The 20625-nt window shown below is 46.2% G+C and overlaps 1 protein-coding gene across 10 annotated transcripts in view; it reads left to right on the top strand.

Annotated features, from left to right (window-relative positions):
- Positions 1-19587, top strand: part of ST6GAL1 (ST6 beta-galactoside alpha-2,6-sialyltransferase 1) — a 44514-nt gene extending 24927 nt beyond the window's left edge. For 5 of the 10 annotated variants that reach the window (XM_053986023.1, XM_053986026.1, XM_053986022.1 and 2 more), the window contains 6 exons: positions 4451-4576; positions 5694-6357; positions 9836-9933; positions 14848-14949; positions 16157-16331; positions 16447-17434. In XM_053986023.1, coding sequence (XP_053841998.1) covers positions 5733-6357; positions 9836-9933; positions 14848-14949; positions 16157-16331; positions 16447-16724 — 1278 coding nt within the window. In that variant the 5' untranslated portion in view covers positions 4451-4576; positions 5694-5732 and the 3' untranslated portion in view covers positions 16725-17434. The other 5 variants (XR_008438556.1, XM_053986030.1, XM_053986025.1 and 2 more) reach the window with 5 other exon arrangements.
- The last annotated feature ends 1038 nt before the right edge of the window (positions 19588-20625 follow it).

The following is a 20625-nucleotide window of genomic DNA, read 5'->3' as shown; positions in this document are numbered from 1 at the left end:
AAATGCTCTGAGTTTAAATATGAAATACTTATCACATTATCAAAAAAAAAAAAAGATTGAGGAACAACTTGCTCAAGTAAAAAGCTTTTTTGCATCCATCAGAGAGAAGAAAACTGCAGCTGAATGATGCTGATGTATGAATGGCAGGACCAAGGAGAAGCCTGGTAAACCAGGTGGATGTGATTCCTGCATCTCCTGTAATCCCCAGGGGTTATGTCTCTCAAGTCATGATTTAAATTAAATTAAAGATGTGTCTTGACATGGTTATGTTTGAGGAACCTCTGGTAGGATCCATTGCTTCAGACCAGTAAACATAATAAAAATGACACATATAGAATATATAAGAACTAATGAAAAGTCTAATCATATGTTTGCAGAAGGGTCACATTTCAACTCTATCTACGTTATTTCCTCTTCTCTCATTTTCAGAAGGTTCTGAACATGGAGAGAGGGATGCCTTGAATTTTCAAGGTTTTAGAGATTGCTCACCAGGAGCCTCAGTAAAAGCCACCCTAAGCTGTCGTGGGATGAGAGGGTTCCTCTCATCCCATGACCTAAGCTGTCCTGGATTAGTGGCTGCCTAGCAGGTAGGAAAGCAGGAGGTCAGGTTCCACAAGGTCACAGAAGGCCCTGAGGGATTTTCTGGGATCCCCACTCTTAAATACTGATAATGGATCTGCAGAGGAGAGGAGGAAGGGCTGAGTTCTGAGCTTGGCTGTCTTTGTCCCCAGAAGGGCTGCTGGAACCTGGGGAAACCCTGAGCAGCTGCAGAGTGTTCTGGTGGTCCTGGGTGGCTGGGCAGCACAGGAGCAAAGGAAGCTTCTGCTAGTAGGGGTAAGATAATGCTCTGTCAGGTGTATTTATTCCTGCCCTGCACCAGGGGCAGCTTGCAGAAGCACCTGAAGTCATTGCAGACTGTGTAGAGATCAGGGCTCAGAAGTGGTCAGGAGGGGAAATAAAGGAAGTTTGACAAGGAGAACAAATCAGCCCCATTGTTGTGTTGCTGCTGGACCATGTGGCGAGAGCGTTTTCAGCAGGGGTGGCCGGTGTGCCTGCCTCGGGGGACGGTCACGCCCTGCTGACGTGTTGGGAGACTGACCAAGAGCATCTGAAGTGTGGAAACGGTGCTGTGCAAGGAGGAGTTCGAGCAAGTGGGACAGAGCCTGGAAAAGCAGAGAGAGGAGGGGCTGCCTGCGCACTGTGTGCAGCTGCAGAGTTCATTGCCTCGGGCTCTTAGGGAAATGTGAGTGGTTTCAAGAGCAAATTAAACAAATGTGCAGAGGATGGGCATTGGTACAGCTGATGACACAATTTTGGGGAAGCTGTGTGCATTTCCTGGAAGAAACATATTTATACCTTTGTCCATGCTCCTGTGGTTTGTCTGTGTACCGGCTGTTGGGCGCAATAGGAGACAGGTACGGGCTGTTTGAGATGAGGATACTTGTTAGCAATTTTAGGGTAAATCTGCTTTGGGGTGTGGAAATCAGGATTGCTGGATGTTCTGTGCTGTGCCATTGCTGGTTGTAGCTCCCTGGGCACACAGCAGCCTCTGGGACACCAGAGGAGCAGGATTTTCACACTCCTGTACTTTGCTGGTTAAGACCTGAAACCAGTAAGAAAATTGGACAGTAAAGGTTAAGTATTAGAATGTGTGGACAAATTCCCTGACTGCCTTGAAGATATCATGTCCCTCACTTGTTCTCTGCACAGGATTAATTTATCCTCAGAGGACTTGCTGTGTGGGCTTAACATGCCAGCCAGTGCTGTATCCTACAGCTGTGTCAGGTTCTGGGTTTCAGGGTGACAGCTATTTGTTTAATTTGTTTTATTTGTATTTTTTTTAGGTTTGGAGTTTTTTTTTTTGTCCTTTCTTTCCTCATAGTCATAGCTGACACCTTGTGTTTTGTGTACGTGGCAAGCTTCCAACACCTTTGGAAAGGTACCTTTCTGCTGACCACCGCCAGACTGAAATGCACACAAGTAGCCACTTGTGGGCTATCCTACTTTGCCAGGTAGAGCAGATTGCTGCTCTTCTCCACAACAGAGGTTTGGTGTCATAATGTTTGAGAGGGACCCCATCTTAGGGCACTGCTTGTGCAAATAAAAGAAAATCCTATAATGTGAAGTAGTAGTAATAATTAAGCTGAATTGCAAAGTGTCCATGGGGAACAGAAGGGATCTTGAAATGTTGTGGCTCTGCTAAAACATGTTTACAGAGCCTACTTTGCCAGCTTAAAAATCAAAGCAAACTAACTGTTCACATTGCAGCAGCATGTACAGTCAAAGGTGGGGATAATTTGTGCAGAAGATGAGTTTTCCAGGTGCCCTTGAGTGGCCTGGAAAGGAGAGGAGTTGTTGTGACTTGCTGGGCATCCTGAGCTGTGCATCACTACAAGGAGTGTCTCAGCAGGAACTTGCAGAGAGCTGTAAAGTTGTTTCACTGTAATGAACCTGCCACCCTTCTAGATCATTCAAGTGTGAGAAGCAAAAGCTGATGGTTACTGAGATGTGCCCGCTATCACCTCCACCTGGAAACCCCTCAGGAGACATTTTTGAAGTCAAAAGCAGGGCAGAGTCCTTCAGGGCCTGGAGCACGGAGCTCTGCTCTGCAAGGTGGAAGGCTGCTGGGTGCCCCCAGCAGTGCTGGGGCTCTGTCCCCCCTGCACAGAAGGTCTTACTTGGGTTTTCTGGAAGCCAGATCCTTGCCTCTTGTAAAGGGATCCAGTGTGGATAAAGTCAGGCTGGGGGCTGTGTGAAACAGCATGCTCAGAGGGAGGTGTCTCAGAGTTTGGTGCTAAGCTGACACTGGACAGCTCTGTTTTGGTGTTCTCTGAATTTGGAAAGCATTGCTCTGTGTGTGTGGTTTGCCAGCAGAGCCCCGACAGTGTGGAGGCTGACTCAGCACTGCTTTCCCCATCAGCACGTGGCTTTGCAGTCAGCTGCCTTCACGTGGTGCTTTTTGCTCTCCCTGGCACCGGGCAGGCCCCAAGTGAGTTGTCCCTCCGGGGTCCCAGCTGCAGAGGGGATGGCAGGAGGCAGCAGGGAGAGGCTGAGAGCCCACAGCAGGAGAGGAACCATGAATGGAGAACCTTACTCCTCGCAGAACAGAGCACAGGGGTGCCCTGCATCCCCTCCTGGTGACCCACCTCTCCAGACTGCTCTACCTCTCCTGGTTCAAAGACTTCAGTGTGCCTTTCTAGTGCATTTGTACTTAAGGAAAAGAAAATTTATACAGTCTGTCAAGGTAGGGCAAATAATTTCAATAAAAGCTGGAGCTACTTGTGTTTCTTGGCTCTTTTTGTTGTTGTTAAGAATTAGAACACAGCAATATTTGCTTTTTCATTGTGGAGTGCTTTATAAAAAATAAAGTTAAAATATAAGTTTTAAGCATTAGGATGCTTTAATAATTTAGTATTTAGTCTTGTAAAGGATAGTGTTTTTAATTTAGCTCCTGTGGCATTGTATTGACTCAGACTTCCTGTAAAAGCAAGCTACTTTGATTTCTCAGCTGATACTGTCAAATCTCCCTTTCCCTTGCTGCATTTCCTTGGCAGAGTAAAACTGTAAAGTCTAAAACATTTATCTATTCTGTGAAGACTTATGGATTAAGATATGGTTTTTAAAGCAGCTTTCCATGTGTCTTGTTCCAAAAGAGCAGGGAGTCTTCTCTGCAGGAGTGCCTGAATTACTCAAGGATAGGCAGTAAGATATTTCCCTGGGAAAAGTTAGCTTTTTCTTTTCCCCTATTCACTGAGTTAAGCACCAGCATCAGGTTATTTCCTTCACTGTATTTTGGGTATGTCCAGTCCTCGGGGTGGATCTGGTTGCTCTGGTGGGACCAGAGAGCAGGCAGCCTGTGAGCTGGGTGTCTGCTCTAGCTGGGAGCAGATTTTAGACAAAGAAGGAAGATGCCCATTTTGAGTGGGCTTTTAGGCATTTAAAATGCCTATGTGGTGTTAATGTGTTTGCTGCTGTCCTTCCAGGCCTTGGTAACAGCTTCTTGGTAACAGACCTTATCACTCTCTACAACTTCCTGAGAGGTGGTTGTAGTAGGTGGGGTTTGGTCTCTTTCACCAGGCCACAACTGACAGAACCAGAGGACACAGTCTCAAGCTGTTCCAAGGGAAATTTAGGTTGGATGTTAGGAAAAAGTTTTTCATGCAAAGGGTGATAAAGTACTGGAATTGTCTGCCCAGGGAGGTGCTGGAGTCACCATCCCTGCATGTGTTTAAAAACAGACTGGATGTGGCACTGGGTGCCAGGGTTTAGTTGAGGTGTCAAGGAACAGGTTGGACTCGATGATCTTGAAGGTCTCTTCCAACCTTGTAATTCTGTGATTCTTTGGGACCACAGGGCTTATCTGAGGCAATACTTGCTCATCCCTAGAACATTGAGGTTTTTTCTTAATAGGTTTTCTTTTTTTTTTTTCTTTTTTTTTTTTTTTTTTTAGGTATTTCTTGAACTCTTCAGCACATCACAGAACTCTTGTTTTGGGATATCCTGCTTAAGCCCGTGGAGGAAAACCTGCCAATAGCCAAAAATGACTTGAGTTGGAGAGCTGCTGCTTTATCCACAGGTAGTGTTTGTAGCTCAGTAACCTTTCAGCAGTCCAGTGTGGCAGTGTTTGCTTTCAGCAGGTTACTCAGGGAGGAAGTTGCTGCTTGTGCCCCTCTGGGAACAGCAGTGATCTGCATGTGGTAGTCTCCTGAGGACACCTGGAATCTCCATACTTTGCTTTTGGACACATCTGGAGCAGCATGTAGGAATATGAGCAGCTGCTGTCCTTTCTTCTGTGGTCCTGTGTGCTGCTTGTGAGGGATTTATGCATCAGTGTATATTTTATACACCAGCCCCCCATAAATCAGCTTAGTTTGAGCTGCTTTTTGGGCAGTCCTCCTATTGGATTCCCACTTTATGACATGATGGGAGCTGGAGGTATATGCTAGTGTGAGGCAGTGCAAACGAGGACAGGCAGTGCTGTACAACAGCATCTGGCTTTGCTTTCTCCAGAGATAACTTACCTGGAGTAATACTTACCCAAGTGCATTTATGAGCCCAAACATGCCCCAAACCTTACTGGGGCTTAATTGGCTTCCAGCAGGTTTTCAGTGAGGTTTGATGTTGAGAGTGCACTCAGCCCACTGCAGACTTGCAGCAGTTCCCTGGAAAGTCACTAAAGTACCAGGCTGGTGAAGCTCCTGGGGCTCATGAACTCAGAGTTTTTTTTGGTTTTTTTTTTTTTTTCTTTGCAGTTCTATGCTTTATAATGTTCTTCATTAGTGTTAAAGTCTGTGGTCAAGTAAAAACTCACTTCTTCTGGAAGTGCCTTTATTGGCATTTGGATGTTGACTGTCAGGGATGGGAGATGAAGCAAAGCAATGTGGAGACTTGCCCTGCTTGCTGGTATGATGCTGGCAGTGTTAAATTTGGCTGTCACTTGTGGAAGGGAGTAGAAAAAAGGTTTGAGTGGCAGTGACCTCAGGTCACCATTACATAGCATGTGATGGCAGATACCAGCTCAGGACTTTCTGTTTGGTGTTTGAGGTGGTAGACTTTGAAATGAGATCTTTGAACAGCCTGAAATTTTAGAATTATCCTGATGTTGTCTCTCTTCCCTCCCCCTGCATACAGATCTCCATGATTTTACCTGTGCATGTGCCTGCAGCCCTGACTGAGCTGTTTCCTTTTCCCAGGGCCAGCTTCCAGTGTCCCATCTGGATGTACCGTGCACTATGGTTCACATCAATGTGTTGAAAAAGTTCATGTGTGTTCTTGTGGTGGTCCTGGTAGCACTGACAGTTTGCCTGTGGAGAGAAACGAGAAGAAACTACTATGATCCTTTGAAGACCAGGAATGATGATTTGCAGGGGCACAGGAGTTTGGAGAAGTGGAACACTGTTAAATCACAAGGCCTTTTCCACGAAGCAGCCAGTGAACTGGGGCAGGTATCCAAAATGTGGCTTGGTACCCAAAACAAAGTAAAAGGCAGCACCTCTGAAACAGCTGAAAAGTCCAAGAAAGCAGCCTTTGGTAAGGTATGGGATAAGGACAGCTCATCCAGAAATCTCATACCCAGGCTGCAGAAGGTCAGGAAAAACTACCTGGCCATGAACAAGTACAATGTGACTTACAATGGGAAGAGGAATGCTAAGCTCAGCCCAGAGAAGCTGCTGTGCCAGCTGCGGGACAGAGTCAATGTGACCATGATCCAGAGGTCGGATGGTCCTTTTGGTACCTCTGAGTGGCAGCAATACCTGCCAGGGAAAAGCCTCAGTGAAGCAGTGGGACACCTGGGTCGCTGTGCTGTCGTTTCCTCAGCAGGGTCTCTGAAATCATCTCGCTTGGGACAAGAGATAGGTTGGTATCTTTCAGCTTGCACGAAGTCAAATATCATTGTTTATAACTTGGGCTGAGTAGAAGAAACCTGCTGTCATGCTCTTACTGACAAGTCTCTTGTGATCAAAGGGTGTTTAAAACAAGTGGAAATGTTAAACTTCTAAAGTCAGTAAATATTTTAATCTAGCTGGAGATGGGAGTAATAGGTAGCTCTATTCTAGCAAGTCCTTTTGATTTTTGAGCAGCCTTGGTTCCTCAGGTGTTTGTTTCTTGAGAGGGCTTGGGGTAAGTTGTGTAATGCTTATTGCACAGTCTGAAAAAATTTCATACAGGAAGACATTTTCAGAGAAGAAATTAAAGAAAATGGTAAAGGGGAAAAAACCCTTCTGGACATAGCCCTGAGCAGTCTGTGTTGAGCTGAGGGCTGGGCACAGACAATCTTCAGAGGTCCCTTCCAGCCTCAGTGATTCTGTAATTCTTGCTCAAGGCTTTCCAAAAGTGATACTGCCTCATTCTGAGCCGTAAGGCAGCTGGCTGAATTTGAGCCCAGAAGACCATCAAAAGACTTTACAGGGATTTATCTTTGTCCAAAGTTTGGTGATGCTTTGCGGACTCATCTGACCATATTTACCTGACGTTAATGCATTAATTATTAACCACCCACGCTTTGGTCTTTTACTGTGAATTATAAAGAAGTATGTTTTGATGCCAAAGTGTTTTCTGTCTTTACAAAAGCAGCATGCTGGGGAGACCAACTCTTCAGTCTTCAACTCAGGATTTTGTACCAGGCAGAAAATTCTTCAGAGCCTGCAGCTCCCTCAGCTTGCTTCATTTTTTGATGTTTGGAGCTCAGTTAAGGTTCATGCTTTGCTGAACAGTAGCTTCATAGTAGGAGAAGTTTTAAAATCTGGGAGTTTTCTCTCAAGTGGAAATTTTTTGCAGGCTTTGGTGTATTCATAAGTTGTCTGTTGGATCAGTTCCCTTTGGCCTGCACTCAGCTGCAAATAGCTTTCATTTTCTGAAACAGGTAGATGGATAGATTTTAATGCATCATTCATGGACAACTTTGGCAAAGCCTTCAGAATCATAGTCCCTTGTGGGATAGAGTGTTGAGTTCTGGTACTTGCTCATAAGTTCTCCCCCCGAAACTCCTCTGTGTCCACAGGCATCAGATAAGCAGGAGCTAGAGTGAGGTTGAGCAATTGGAAGTGTGTTAAAATGCTATGAAAAATGCAGTGAAGAACAGCATTGCCTCCTGGTACAAATTGCAGGTGGGAGTTGGTTGATGTAATTGATTCTGCCTCTTAGGAGTGTTTGAAGTGAGATGGGTCAAGACTTGGGAAATCAGTTCTTCCTTTTCCTTCAAGTACCTAACTCAGGTTGTTTGGGTGCCTCTTGGAGTTCAGAGCTAAAGGTTTGCACAGAAGTGACCTTCTGTTGAACAGCCTCCCCAGCTCAGCTGGCTTATGCCCAGGCTCCAGCGTTACTGCCAGTGCTTGTTCCTCTGGAAGGAGACCCTCGCAGGAGTGGGAGGTGATGTTCTGGAGTGTCGGAATGCAGTCCCTGCACCTCTGCATTGGGTATGAGAGCAGCAAAGTGGGATGGGCTGTGCTTTGGCACAGATGTCAGACAGGCAAAGCCCTTTCATTGTTCCCACTGCCCCTCTCTGAGCCCTCCCCACGCTGAAGCACTGGTTTGTTCCAGATCACAAGGAATGGATGCTGGGGAGGTCACTGTGTAGTGTGCCTGAGGCAAATGCCATTAACCCCTGCTGGTGTCCCTGCCCTGTGTTTCTTGTGCCTGGGTCACAAACTTTCACACTTCTGCTCAAGCAGTTAACTCTGCTGGTGCTTCTGCAGAGTTTGAGCACTTGCAACCTTGAGCTAGGCAGGGTGAGTATTAAGGATTCAGGAGCATTCTGTGTATTTCTGTACTGTTTTTCCTACTTTTTCCATGTAGGAAATGTTGTGGTGTTGTTGGAGGAAGTTGTCTCAAAAGTACTAAATCTTACAAGTTTAAAATGAAGTATTTGTGTAAATGAGCACAATGGGTTGCTGAGTTGTTACTCCATGAAATAATTGTTCTATGTAATCATGTTAAGGTATCAAATGAGCAATTAGGTAAAGTAAGGGTGGCTGGCAGAGCAGCACAGCGTTGTAAACAACCACCTTTTACTGGGCTCTTGGTATTACCGAGGGTTATAAATTGCCACTGAAAAATCTGATATGAGAGATACCGCGTATAGCACAACCACCTGGAGACAGAGCCAGCTACTCTGCCTGAGCAGTTACTAAACACCCTTTTAATGTGCAAACTTGGGGCATATGAATGCTTGGTGTCTGGCTGAAGTTACGTATGGGGAAATCGTAACCCTATATTGCGTTAGTGCAAGGCAGGATGTGGAGCTAAGGGTCTGTAGTGGAAACCGCAGAGCCACTTCTCGGCATGGAGACACTTTTTTCAGAAACATCCCCTTTCTTGGTTTTGGATGGTGCTTTGGAAGGGCTCTTAAGAAGCTACACTTGTCCCAGAGAATAAAATTGAAAAATCAGTCTTTGCTGCCAGGGATTACTGATCCTCCAGCATTGCTTGTTAGAACACTCCCATTTTCAAGAAAATGATCTCAAAAAGACCCAGTTCTGGAGCAGGTGGGTCCTTCTGCCCTGGAACTTGGCAATTCCCACAGACCCTCCTGCAGGTGCTGTGTGGTGCAGTCGTGTGACCTCAGTGTGAATGCAGGAAAGATCACTCTGCTTCTCTAACTCAGCCCCTCTGATCACAGAGAATGTTTCTTACCCAAATGCAACCACAAGGCAGGTAGGAGCCAAGGTGACAAGCACAACCTCCCTGCGTGTCACAGCAGTAGCCTGACTCCAGGAGGTCCCAATGGCCTGGCTGGCTGTGCCAAGGCAGAGGAGGGTGCTGGAGGAGTGCTGTGCTATCTTAAGAGATGATGCCAGCAGAGGAAAATGCAGTGAATCCCAAGGCATGCAAGAAGCTGTGTCTGTTGAAGGCACAGCAATGGGTTTATTTCTGTGGGAGGCATGTTGGCAAGCTGAGGTCAGCTTGGCTTTCCACTGTGGTTGGTGTGCTGGTTTCTGGAGCTGGTCAACCTCCAGGCTGGGAGAGAGGATGCTGGCTTGCTACTACTTCTTAGTTTCTTAGTTTGCAGCCAGCCATGTGGTAAATTAATTGTGTATTGGTCTATCTCCTGGTAAAGTGTTTGGCAGGAGGAAGAGGGAAGAACAAATGCTAGGGTTGTGCTCTCAATGTGGCAGTTGGTTGTAGTTTTAGAGAGTAGATTTTAAAAAGTGTATTGATCATGAAGTTTGAGCCACACCTTCTTCCAAAGAGTCTGACTTGCTACTTCTAGATGTTAGGTTGAAAGCCAGGGATTAGCCAGATTGTATTAGAAGTGCAGGTGAGTAATGTCACTTGTTTGTGGTATCACTCAAACCCAGTCGCTGGCTCACAGGTTTTTCTTCTGTTTGGCTTTCAGACAGCCACGACGCCGTCTTGCGGTTCAATGGGGCTCCTGTCAGGGGCTTTCAAGATGATGTGGGGCAAAAGACAACAATTCGTCTTGTGAATTCCCAGGTAGGTCTGAGGAGTGTGCACCAAGCAGGCCAAGCATGGCAGAGCTGTGTAGCTGCACTGTCTGGGAGCTGGGAAGAACAGGGCTGTTCATCTGATTTCTCCTGTCCTTAGCATATGGCTGTAGGATGGGAATGTCTCTCCTTGGAATGGGGACAGTTGGTAAATCTGAGGTGACTTCAGTGACACTGGCATGCACTTGCAAACTTGCAGTAGCCTGCTTGTGATTTACAGCAGGCACAAAGTAATCTGGGTTTTGTCTTTGCTCAAAGGCTCTGTGTAGGCACAGAAAGGCCAGCTCCATGATGCTGCTGTGCCTTTGGAGTGAGAGGCAGGAACAGCTCAGCCACGTCAGCAAGGAGAGGTGTGCCAAGAGATGACTTGTGCCTGCCCCAGAGATGGGTATGAAGAACGCGTATGTGGCTTTTAATAAAAGAACAGTGTACTGCCCAGCCATGCTGCAGACTCTGTAGGTAACACATTAACCAGGGCTGCTACGTGGCTGAGGACACTTAACAAAAGACCCACCTTTAAAGCTGTAGCCTGTGCACAGCTAGGAGAGGGATGGGCTCTGTTGGGTCTAGGACCTCATTGCAGAGCATGGCAAAAAGTGCCTTTAATGCAAGGCCTTGCTGACAGAGTTAAATCTTCACTGCCTCTGAGAGCTCCATGTAGGTATCAAGGTGTCCCTTTGCTGATTCCCTTTGGGGAACTCTCCGGGGTTAGAACCATGTGTCGCAGTGCATTAGCAGAGTCAGTCTGCCACTGTCCAGCAATAGAGTGAGACCCTTGCTCTTGTAGGCACATCTCAGTGTGTTTGCACCTTTCCACCTTTTACCCTTCATGGCTGTCCCTTCTGGGGGGAGAAATGTTCAAGTGTAGACAAGCAGACAAAAGGGGAAATCACAGTAGGATGTGCTGGTGAGAGAATGAAGGAGGACTGAACAGGCCAGGACTCATTTGGTTAAAAGACCTGGTGCAGCACTGCAGCATTGAGTACAAGCATCTCCTCACCTCACAAGAGGAGGAGGAGGTTGTAGGCACATGAAGGCTGAGGAATTGAGTGAAGGAGAGATGAGTGGCTGAAGTGTAGCTTTTGTAAGCCTGAACCAAAAAGGCAGTTTCTTTTCCTTACTGCAAAGCTAAGGTTTGTAGGCCTGGAGTTTTCTCACCTGCCCCTGTGTGAGGAGTGCATGGATGTAATGAGGTTTGAAGTTTCACAAAACAGCAACAGGAGCTTGACCATCCTCTTCAAAGGCAAGAAGACACAGAGCAAATGTGTAACCAGTTTGCCTCCTTCATTTTGTGTGTCTTTTAAGGGATATTCTTGCTTCTTGTGTGAGTGCTGTTGCTACCTCTTTCAGCTCTTGAGTCACTCTTCAGTTGCTGCCATGCTCTTTGCTGTTGCTTGCTGTATCTTGTTCCCTGCATTAAACCCCCAGTCAGAAGGGTGACAGTTTGTCCTTTCTGAACCAGTCTGGTTTGAGCAGACAGATCTGGCTGCTGACTTCTGTGTCCTGTTTGACATTTTTCTTTTTTTTTTTTAATCTTTCCTGTCTCTGTGTATTTTTCTGATGTCAGATGGGCGTTATCACTTAAGCAAACTTTCTCTGGAGGATGTGCTCATGGCCAAGCTTACAGTGATATGAAGAGAAAATGTGTGCATGACCTATGTGCTATCAGTGTTATCTGCTCAGGGAGGAGGGTAACTGTGTGATTGTACAGCTGTGATGTGACTCTCCATGTGGATTCTCTTACTTTGGACCAAGTGGAGTTACAGCCATGTCATTATAGTGCTTCTGTTCTCCATGCAGATCAGCCTGCAGTCATGGGTGATGTTCCCTCTGAATGGAGGCACCAGCTTAGGAAACGTCAGTTACAGGGAGAGCAATATTGCTGCAGTTTTTAGAGGCTGAAGTTGACTCAAAAGGGAGCATTGATCTGGCTGCTGACCAGGGGAAAAAATGCTTTCCATGTGTGTAGTGCAGGAGTTTCTCATCTGGGGTTTCTGAAGTGAGCAGCTCTGACTGCAGTCTGCTCACTTCAGAGACCATTGGATTGGAAGCCTGGTTTTCTTACATGTTTTTATTTGCACTTTGAATGGTTCAGTGCTGTTCTAGTCTTGGTGACATCAATTAAACCTTCTTGTTAGTGGGGTGGCCTGATCACATTCTCCTTTTAGCTTGCTGCAGGTGCTGTGCCTTATCTTGCCTTGCCCAGAGCTCTTAAAGGCATCAGGTACTGGACAAGCTGTAATTTGTTCTTGTTCTGGGCTGGCTTTTCTTATGTTATAACTGAGAAAAGGAATGGGTTTGGGGCTTGGCTGCTTTTATTTTGGCTCTTACTGCTGATCAATCCTCAGTCCGCTGCCCAAGTGAAGGAAGTGGGATCTCCTGAATCTGATCTGTCAAAGCTGGTCTGTATTGAGTAATATCCCTTTGGCACAAATGGCCAGTGGCCCTAAGTTTCTTAATAACTATTTTAAGATACTTTTCTGTAATTTGCTGGCCAGTCTCTAGGACATACATGGGGCAGATGGTTTTAGGAGTAGTGTGGAGTATCTTGTACATCTGTGTGCATAGAGAAAGATTAATGGATTGGTAGTGACAGGAAGGCAAGAAATTTGGGACCTCCAGATCTGAGGATATGCTTGTAGGCCCACAGGCTTGGTAGTTGTGCTAAATAAAGAATTTATTTAATGTTGCCTCATTTATTTTCTCAGGCCTTGACTGGTTTATCAGTATTGCTGCTTTTTTAATGGCATGTTTTCCTGCAGTCTGACACAAGGCATTGATTTGCCTTGGGAAAGCAGTCATATCTTGCAAAAACAAGGGCTGAAGTGCATGTGAAGATGTGCCAATGCCATGCTGGAGGACACAGCTCCTTTCTGCACAGCTGACCAAGGCCCAGAGTACCTCGTTCCTCCCAGCCCTTGTTTCCAGTTCTCCTGGGCTGGCTTCTTGCTGTCACAGAGAACACACTCTGCTTTGGTTGCCTTTGCTGTTATTGGCACTAACAGTCTGCAGGGAGGAAGAGAAAGGAGATAGCACATCAGTGGAATGGAGGAAGGCTGTGGTGGGAAAGGAGAGCATGTTTAGATTGCGGGATGTTGACTGCTGGTAGCAGGAAAGAAGGAAATTATTGTGATATGGGCAATAAATGTACTAAGAGGATAGGGACTGTATTAACAAGATACTATTACACAGTGAACTGGCTAAAGAAGAAATCAGAAAACTAATAGATCACTTAACTAATTAGGATCAAAAATCTGGGCAAGACAAGTCAGTCATGTAGTAATTTAAATGAATTTTATTAATTAGAAAGAATCAGTTTCTATTAAACGACAAATGGACACTGAGGGTAAATGGGGAGCCAGATTCCTTTAGCAGACAGGTTAAGTGACTGATAGCTAGCAGGCAGTGCCAAGAGCCAGCTCCAGTGTGTGGGAGGATACAGCAAGCAGTGGCTGTGGAGGTGCTCCCCTCCTGGTTTCTTGTCCCTTTGCTTTTGTGCCTGTGCTTGTCCCTTGTCCCTGTGCTTTTGTGTCTCAGCTCTCTGGGGGTTTGTGTGCTTCTGCCAACTCGCATGGCTATGGAGACAGTGACATGAAAATAAAGTGCGTGTACTCCTCATCATATCCCTGCCCCTTTGCAGTGCTCCATCCCACTCGCGCCCAGCTGAGGGGATGGCTGGTGCCAGCTACTGTGCCCCTTTTTGCCCCTGGTGTCCACAGGCTGCAGGCAGATAGACCTGCAGCACTGCACACTCCAGCTGTCAGTGACCTAGATATTTTAGCTGCTGTAAGGAATTTAAACCAGGCAGTGCACGTGGTCAAGGCCGAGGTCTAATCCCATAGAGTTAAGAACAGATGTGAGGAAACTATTTGATTTTGGAATAATTCCCATCTGGGCTGGCTGCAGCATCCTTGTACTCTGGTTATTGGGGACAGCCATGGAGGCAGCCAGCTGCTGAGGCCGCCAGGATGCTCAAGGACTAATTGGCTAGCTCATAATTAGATCTGTGGAGAAAATCAGGACAAATGGCTGCTGATTTTTTATGATTATGATTTATGATTACAATGTTTACGAGCTGTGCCTGTACAGGTTATGGTTTTGGGTGGGTGAGGAGGACAGGAGATTAATTGTTTGATTAGGTTTTCTTTCTGCTGCAAACCTGGGTTACCCTTGGGTGTCCCAAGCAGTGGTGGTTATGTCCCAAGTATAGAGAGAACTCTGTTGGAAGCTTTTCTTCTCATTGTTGCTCTCAGGAGATTCCAGCCTCCCCTGCCTGAGCCATCCCCTCCCTGCTCTAGAGAGGCAAGGGGGGGGGCTTGGCATGAGGCAGGATTGGCTGGGGATGCTGTAGTCTCTCATCTCTTGCACTGATGGTCTCAGCAGCTGAGCACTGGCTGGCCAGGGTTCCTGTTGCACCCAACAGAGAAACCACCCACCTGCAGGCCTTTATTTGGGGGTTAAATGGAGGTTCCTTTTTTGGGGGGGTTAAATGGAGGAAGCCAAGAGTGTATTTGCATGAGGCTCTGCTGGGACTGTCCTGGTGACTGCCGGCAGCAGCTGCTGTTCCTCCTGCTTCTGGTGTTGTAGTGATGGGATCCTCACACAGGCTGGGTCACTCTGCACCTCCTGTCCTTAGTGTGTTACTGGAGATGGATGGAAGACCTTGGAAAGCATTATGGCAGCTTCTCTTGTGACTCTCCACAAAGTCCTTTGCTGCTAGCCAGGACTGGCTTGTGTGTTGGAAGGGCACTGCAGGGGCTGTGTCCTTGCTGCACACAGCGGGCCATGCTCAGTAACCAGCAGTGGGGTGGCTCTGGCCATTTTCAGGTGTGCTTTATTGCTTGGCTGCCTGCTCATTCTGATAGTATACTCCATATCATTGTATTTGTTGTTGTTTTCCAAGCTTGTAACTGTTGAAGAACAGCAGTTCCTGAGGGAACCATTATATAACACTGGAATCTTAATTGTCTGGGATCCAGCACCATATCATGCAGAAATTCGTGAGGTAAGGCTGAGTTTTTTTGTAAATAAAATCAGATTCACATGCTTTGAAGTGCTTCTGTTAAACCACTTCCTCCTAATGTGGACAATCACTCATTCCAAGGCCTTTCTTGTTTGCCTTTTTGTTTTATGGATATATCTGTGTGTACTTCTGTGAGTATCCCATGCATGAATGCTCCTAGGAAAACACTTGCCTGCTTCTGATCCCTGTGAAGGGCCTCAGGTCAAGGATAATGGGTCACCACCTTTACTTTCCCATGGGCTGATGGCACAGAGAGGAGGTCACTGCTGGTTGTAGCAGTTGTCTCATTATAGGATGATTTCCTCTCTCTGACTGTTAATCTAAGATTTGCTGATGGTTGATGCTTGGATATTTCAAGCAGCAGTCAGCCATGGGATATACTTGATGCATTATGAATGGATTGGGAAACCCTCTGAAGGTCTGTGTCAGCTTTCACCTGTGGGTGTGCAATCCCTCTAGAAATTCACTTCTGATTTTGAGTACAAAAAAGCGTTTTTTGATATGTGATGAGCTCTGGAGGCTCACAGGGAAAGCAGGTAGGAGTCAATAGTCCATTCTTTACTTTTATTGTAAATTCTGGCTGTAACTGAGAGGTCTTTGCAATCCTTTTTTTGGACTGCATTTCCTGTTTTCTCACTGATATTTATTTCTGTGCCTGGTCCCATGGCTCTAGGAGGCATAAGGGGCTATGGACAGCATGTTTAAGAGTCAGTAAAACCAGGATGGGCTATTTATAACACGGGGGGAAAAAAATCTCGACTTTAGGAAAAATGTAAACAATCCTTAGTTTTTACTGAAAGGGGAAATTTAAGGATGCAAATCAGCTCAGCCTGGTTCAGGAAGCTGAGCTAGGAACACTTGCCTGCAGAACATTCTACTTGGTATTGCAATGTGGAGAATGATCTGGGTCTGGAACATTTAAGGCAGAGTTCTCAACATCGTCTGCTGTTGGGGAGTGCAAAATGAAATTACAAAATTGAATTACAATTCAGCGGTCCTTCATTGAGATTTGGGGTTTTCCTGCTCTGTTTACTGAGTCAGCTCACCACAGTGGCCCAAGGGGACAGTGAGTGTGGGTGTGTAGCAGGATCTTCTTCCCCAGCAGCGGGTTCACTCATCCTTGTTTCCTGATGGTTACAGTAGAGTGGGCCAGAAATAAAGAATCTGACCTCCTGTTTCTGTTTTGCAGTGGTACAGAAAACCAGATTACAACTTTTTTGAAAGCTATAAAGCGTATCGTAGAACACATCCAGAGCAGCCCTTCTATATCCTGAATCCCAAAATGCAGTGGCAACTCTGGGATATTCTGCAGGAGAATTCCCTGGAGCATATTCAGCCTAATCCACCATCATCAGGAATGCTTGGTAAGATAATTGCCCTCTAAACTTCTGGTTCAGTTTGCAGGCAGGAGCTCTCCAAGATGCCTTTTTTTCAAAGACAACTACAAATTAATGGTGCTTATCAGAGTTGTTTTTACAGTGTTTGTCCTGTGCCAAAATTTAAGCTTCCTATCTTCAGAGCAGCAGCTCAGTTGTATTACAGTAAGTGGTTTGCAGCACCCCTCTGAAACAGCAGTCACAAACATGGCCCAGTTCCAGCTGGAAACAGGAGAGCAGACTGCAACACTGGGATGGTCTCTAGGATTTGTAGCTTCTAGTGCCAGAGCACTTCCCACAGGGTGCAAGAGGAAGGATGTGTCTCCTGCAGGCTCAGATCTGGTCAGGCAAATAAATCTGATTACTGTAAATGAATTCTAAGGGTGTGCCTGTTTCTTTTCCATATATTATTTATATATAAATATGTGTGTGTATTCAGCAACTTACTGGGTGTCTGTGGAAGGTCAGACTGAATAGTTGCCCTGAAAAGGTGATATGCTCTCCTCAGCAAAGGAACTCCTTTTTACATTCTGTTGTTGCAAAAGTTTTCTTGCTTAGTGGAGAGCAGCTCTCATAACCAGCTGAATGAAAAGGAGTGAACCTCTGGGGAAGCTGCCATGTATTTGAAATCACAGCATAGATTTGGAGTCTGGTTTGCCACAGACTGTCCAGCTGCTGTGCTTCCTCCCTTTGTCTGCTCCCAGCTCTGCTCCATCATTGCTGGGGCAGAGGCACTTTCTGTCTCTGTGTAAGCAGAGTTGCTTTGTGTTTCTGCCAGGCCCAGCACCTATTAAATCATTGCATCATTGCTTGGATATGTGTAGAGCAGCTGGGTAACAGCACAGTCAATGACTTCAGCAGCAGAATTTTTAACTGTAGTTATGGGCTTGAAGGCACACACGTCAAACAGCAGTTCCTCTGGGGCTTAACTTTGGGCCAAGTCCCCTTGCTTTTTGCTTTGTAAAAGAAATCACCTTGCCAAATTCAAGGGCATAGATGAGTTCCAGTTTCCACCTCTGTGTTCCCTGGAAGGCCTGAGTGTGATCAAAATTTTTCATTTGAAAAGATGGATGAAAACATGTTTAAAATATACTTTAGGTTCTTTTAATGTCTTACAGTTCCTCATGGTCCCTGATGTCTCAGATACTGCATGAATTTTCTGTGATGCTGCACACTGATTCAGTTTCTCTGGTATATTGTTGCTATTTCTTGCACTTTGAAGAAAAATAGCTGGTAACTATGGCTTCCATCTGATCTGGCTGTGCCCAGCACTGCCTGGTGTGATGTCCTCGGGTGAGAAGACACAGGAGGGCAGCACCACTCTGCTCTGGGGAGCCTGAAGAGCAGAGGCTGCTCAGTCTCCCTGAACATCTCCCAGCACAGGCCCCCCTCCCATGTTCCCTGCACTCACGAGAGGCAGCTGGGACAAATGTGAAGGTCTCATCTCTGCTTATCCAGGCAGGTTTGAGATGGGCTGTTCGGGTCAGCTAATTGCAGCGCACGCTTGGCAGACACCCAAGTTTCCATGAAGGTCACAGATAATGGTAGTAGTCTTAAAAATTGTCCTTTTGGCATGGCTGTCAGTGTAAACAACCTGCTGAAATCACATTGATCATACACTTGGCAAGGGAGGGCTTCAGAAAAGAGCCCTGCCTGGCCAGACTTGTTCTCTGCCCCTCTGCTCTGAACGTTAGTAACAGAAACCCTTCCCCTTGGAGCTGCCTGCTCCTCACTGGCTGCCTGTCCCTCTGGAATGTTCAGTGCTGTCTCTGGTGTGACTGGGGCTGTCTGCTCTCTGTCCCCCGCAGGCATCGTGCTCATGATGACGCTGTGTGACCAAGTGGACGTGTACGAATTCCTGCCTTCCAAGCGGCAGACAGACATCTGCCACTATTACCAGAAGTTCCATGACCACGCCTGCACCATGGGAGCTTACCACCCGCTCCTGTTTGAGAAGAACTTGGTGAAGCACATGAACCAGGGCACGGATGAGGACATCTACACTCACGGCAAAGTCACCCTGCCTGGCTTCCGAAAAGTGCATTGCTGACAGATTGGTTTTACTGTGTTTCGTTTTCCTTGACTTTCAAAGCACTTTTTAAACCAGGGTTGTCAGATTTGTTAGGTCTAAGCACTGGTGTGTTTTGACAGCTCTTCCATGTAGCAAGGCTTGCTCTTAGGACTTTGTTGACCAATTCTGAGCTGTAAGGCTCACTGTGGTACAGCCACTGACCTGCATGAGTCACTGCAATAAATGGACTCCCAGTGGAGCCAGGTTCTTGCAGCATGTGGATACCTCTGGCTTCATCTCAGCCGATGACGGGGTAGGGGAGGCACAGGAGAGGCTTTCTAAGCAGAGATTGCACAAATCAAGATCATACAACAAACATAGTTCAGTTTGCTTCAAAGGGATTGTGACTGCCAAAAACCTGGGCCATTGAGAAACTTGAAAAATTGTTTAAAATTTGTTCCTGTAGTCAAGGACTCGTCAGAATAGGGATGATTTCTGGAAATGCTGTCAAGCTCTGTAATGATAAGTGCAAAATATTTTATTTTATAAACAGTCCGTGAACTTCCTTCCAAATTGAAGACTTCTGAAACAACTCAGGTGACATTTTTGGCAAAGGAAAAGGAAAGCAATTAATAATTCAGTGAATCTTGCAAGACTTTTTAATGTTCTTACTTTTTTAAAAATAATTTAAAATAAATTTTAGCAATCATTTGCTTTTCCAGTACAGTGGTGGGCTTGGTACAGAAGAACCCTTATTATCAGAAAGGTTTTGGGAAGCTGCTCCAAAGCACAGATGGGAGAATGTACTGGAAATCAGTGCCTTTTCCCACCTCTCTGCTGCTCTACCTTTGCAATTGTTTAATTACTTGCTGTACCCATTAACACAAACACCACAGAGCTGCTGCTAGATGAGTTCCAGCCCTCTGCAAGCCAACAGAGGGGATCTCTCAACTGCTGTGTGCTTTTCTGCATAGGTGGGGAGCAGGTTTGCTACTTCTATGCTTCAGGAGTGGTGGGGAGGGAGAGTGTGCTCTGCTTCTCATGCTGAAACACAGGCAGAGCTGAGAAGGGCAGATTCTTCTGCTCCAGGGGCTCTGTGGCAGCAAGGTGGAAGGGGTAGCTCTGCAATCTCAATTTGTCGGTGAGAACACCTTCCCTGTCTTCTGTACTTGTGTGTTTCATCAGGTCTGTTAAGAAGGTTTTTTCATGTTTTGAATAAATCCTGTGACGTCATTGGCCTGGTTTTGGTGAATGGTAAATGTCTTGTCCCATTGCCCTGGGGATTTGTACCAGCCTTGTGCCACTGCGGGCACAGCTGCTCCCTGCTCGTTCAGGGAGCCCTCAGCTCGTGCCCTGCTGCTCCTCCAGCTCGGGGCTGCCTTTCTGCACACCCATCTCTTGGGATGGATTGGATCTGTCAGTGTTCACAAATTACATACAGCTAAAAAGGTCTAGGTCCTCATATCACTGCTCAGGAGCACCACATTCCACTAAGACAGGAATGCAAGGACAGCAGCTTGGAAAACATTCCTTTTCACTGCCAGGGGAGGAGGGAGCTTACAGAGGAAAAGCCATGAGGGCTTGCTTGGGAAAGCCACAGTAATCCTCTCTCCATCTCCACTCTTGGGTTTTTACAGCCTTACCTCTCTTCCTTGGATCAAGGAGGTATCTGCCACAGCAATTTGCCTTATTACTATGCGTTTAGTTGAGATTCAAATAGCTTCTTACTTTTTTCCTAGGCTGTTTCATCTGTTAATTCTCACATTATTTTCAACCAACTCCCCCACTGTGGAGACCAGCCCAGCCAATGTCCCTGCCTCGGACTGTGTAATGGATGGATGGAAGCACAGTCTGCCTGCTCCTTACCTGGGGTCCCAGACCCACCTGCTCCCCTGCAGGCTGCTACAAGGAGACAAAATGTCAAACGTTCCTGACATCTCTCAGAACCCTTGGTTACTTAGGGGCAATAATGTTGCCCTGAGCATGAAATTTCAAATGTTATGCTAACAGTTTTAGCTACATCCAACATGTGATTCATTTGCAATCTAAACAGAATTTTACAGGAATTATGACAGCTTAAAATAAGCCAGTGGTAACCCTCTTTTTTTTTTCCTTTTTTTTCTTTGCCTAGATCAAAACCTAGTATAAAGTGCAAGTGATGACAAATCTGGTATTTAGAAGAGCCAGGTGTAAGTTAGTGGGCAGTAATAGCTAGATTGTAACAAAGGTCTTGTCCTCCTGCAGTCTTCACCACTTCCAGAGTGAACAGCC

This window comes from Vidua macroura, chromosome 10 (genome assembly GCF_024509145.1).
Source record: "Vidua macroura isolate BioBank_ID:100142 chromosome 10, ASM2450914v1, whole genome shotgun sequence".
NCBI classification, from domain to species: domain Eukaryota; kingdom Metazoa; phylum Chordata; class Aves; order Passeriformes; family Viduidae; genus Vidua; species Vidua macroura.
This window is presented reverse-complemented; position numbering and strand designations above follow the sequence as displayed.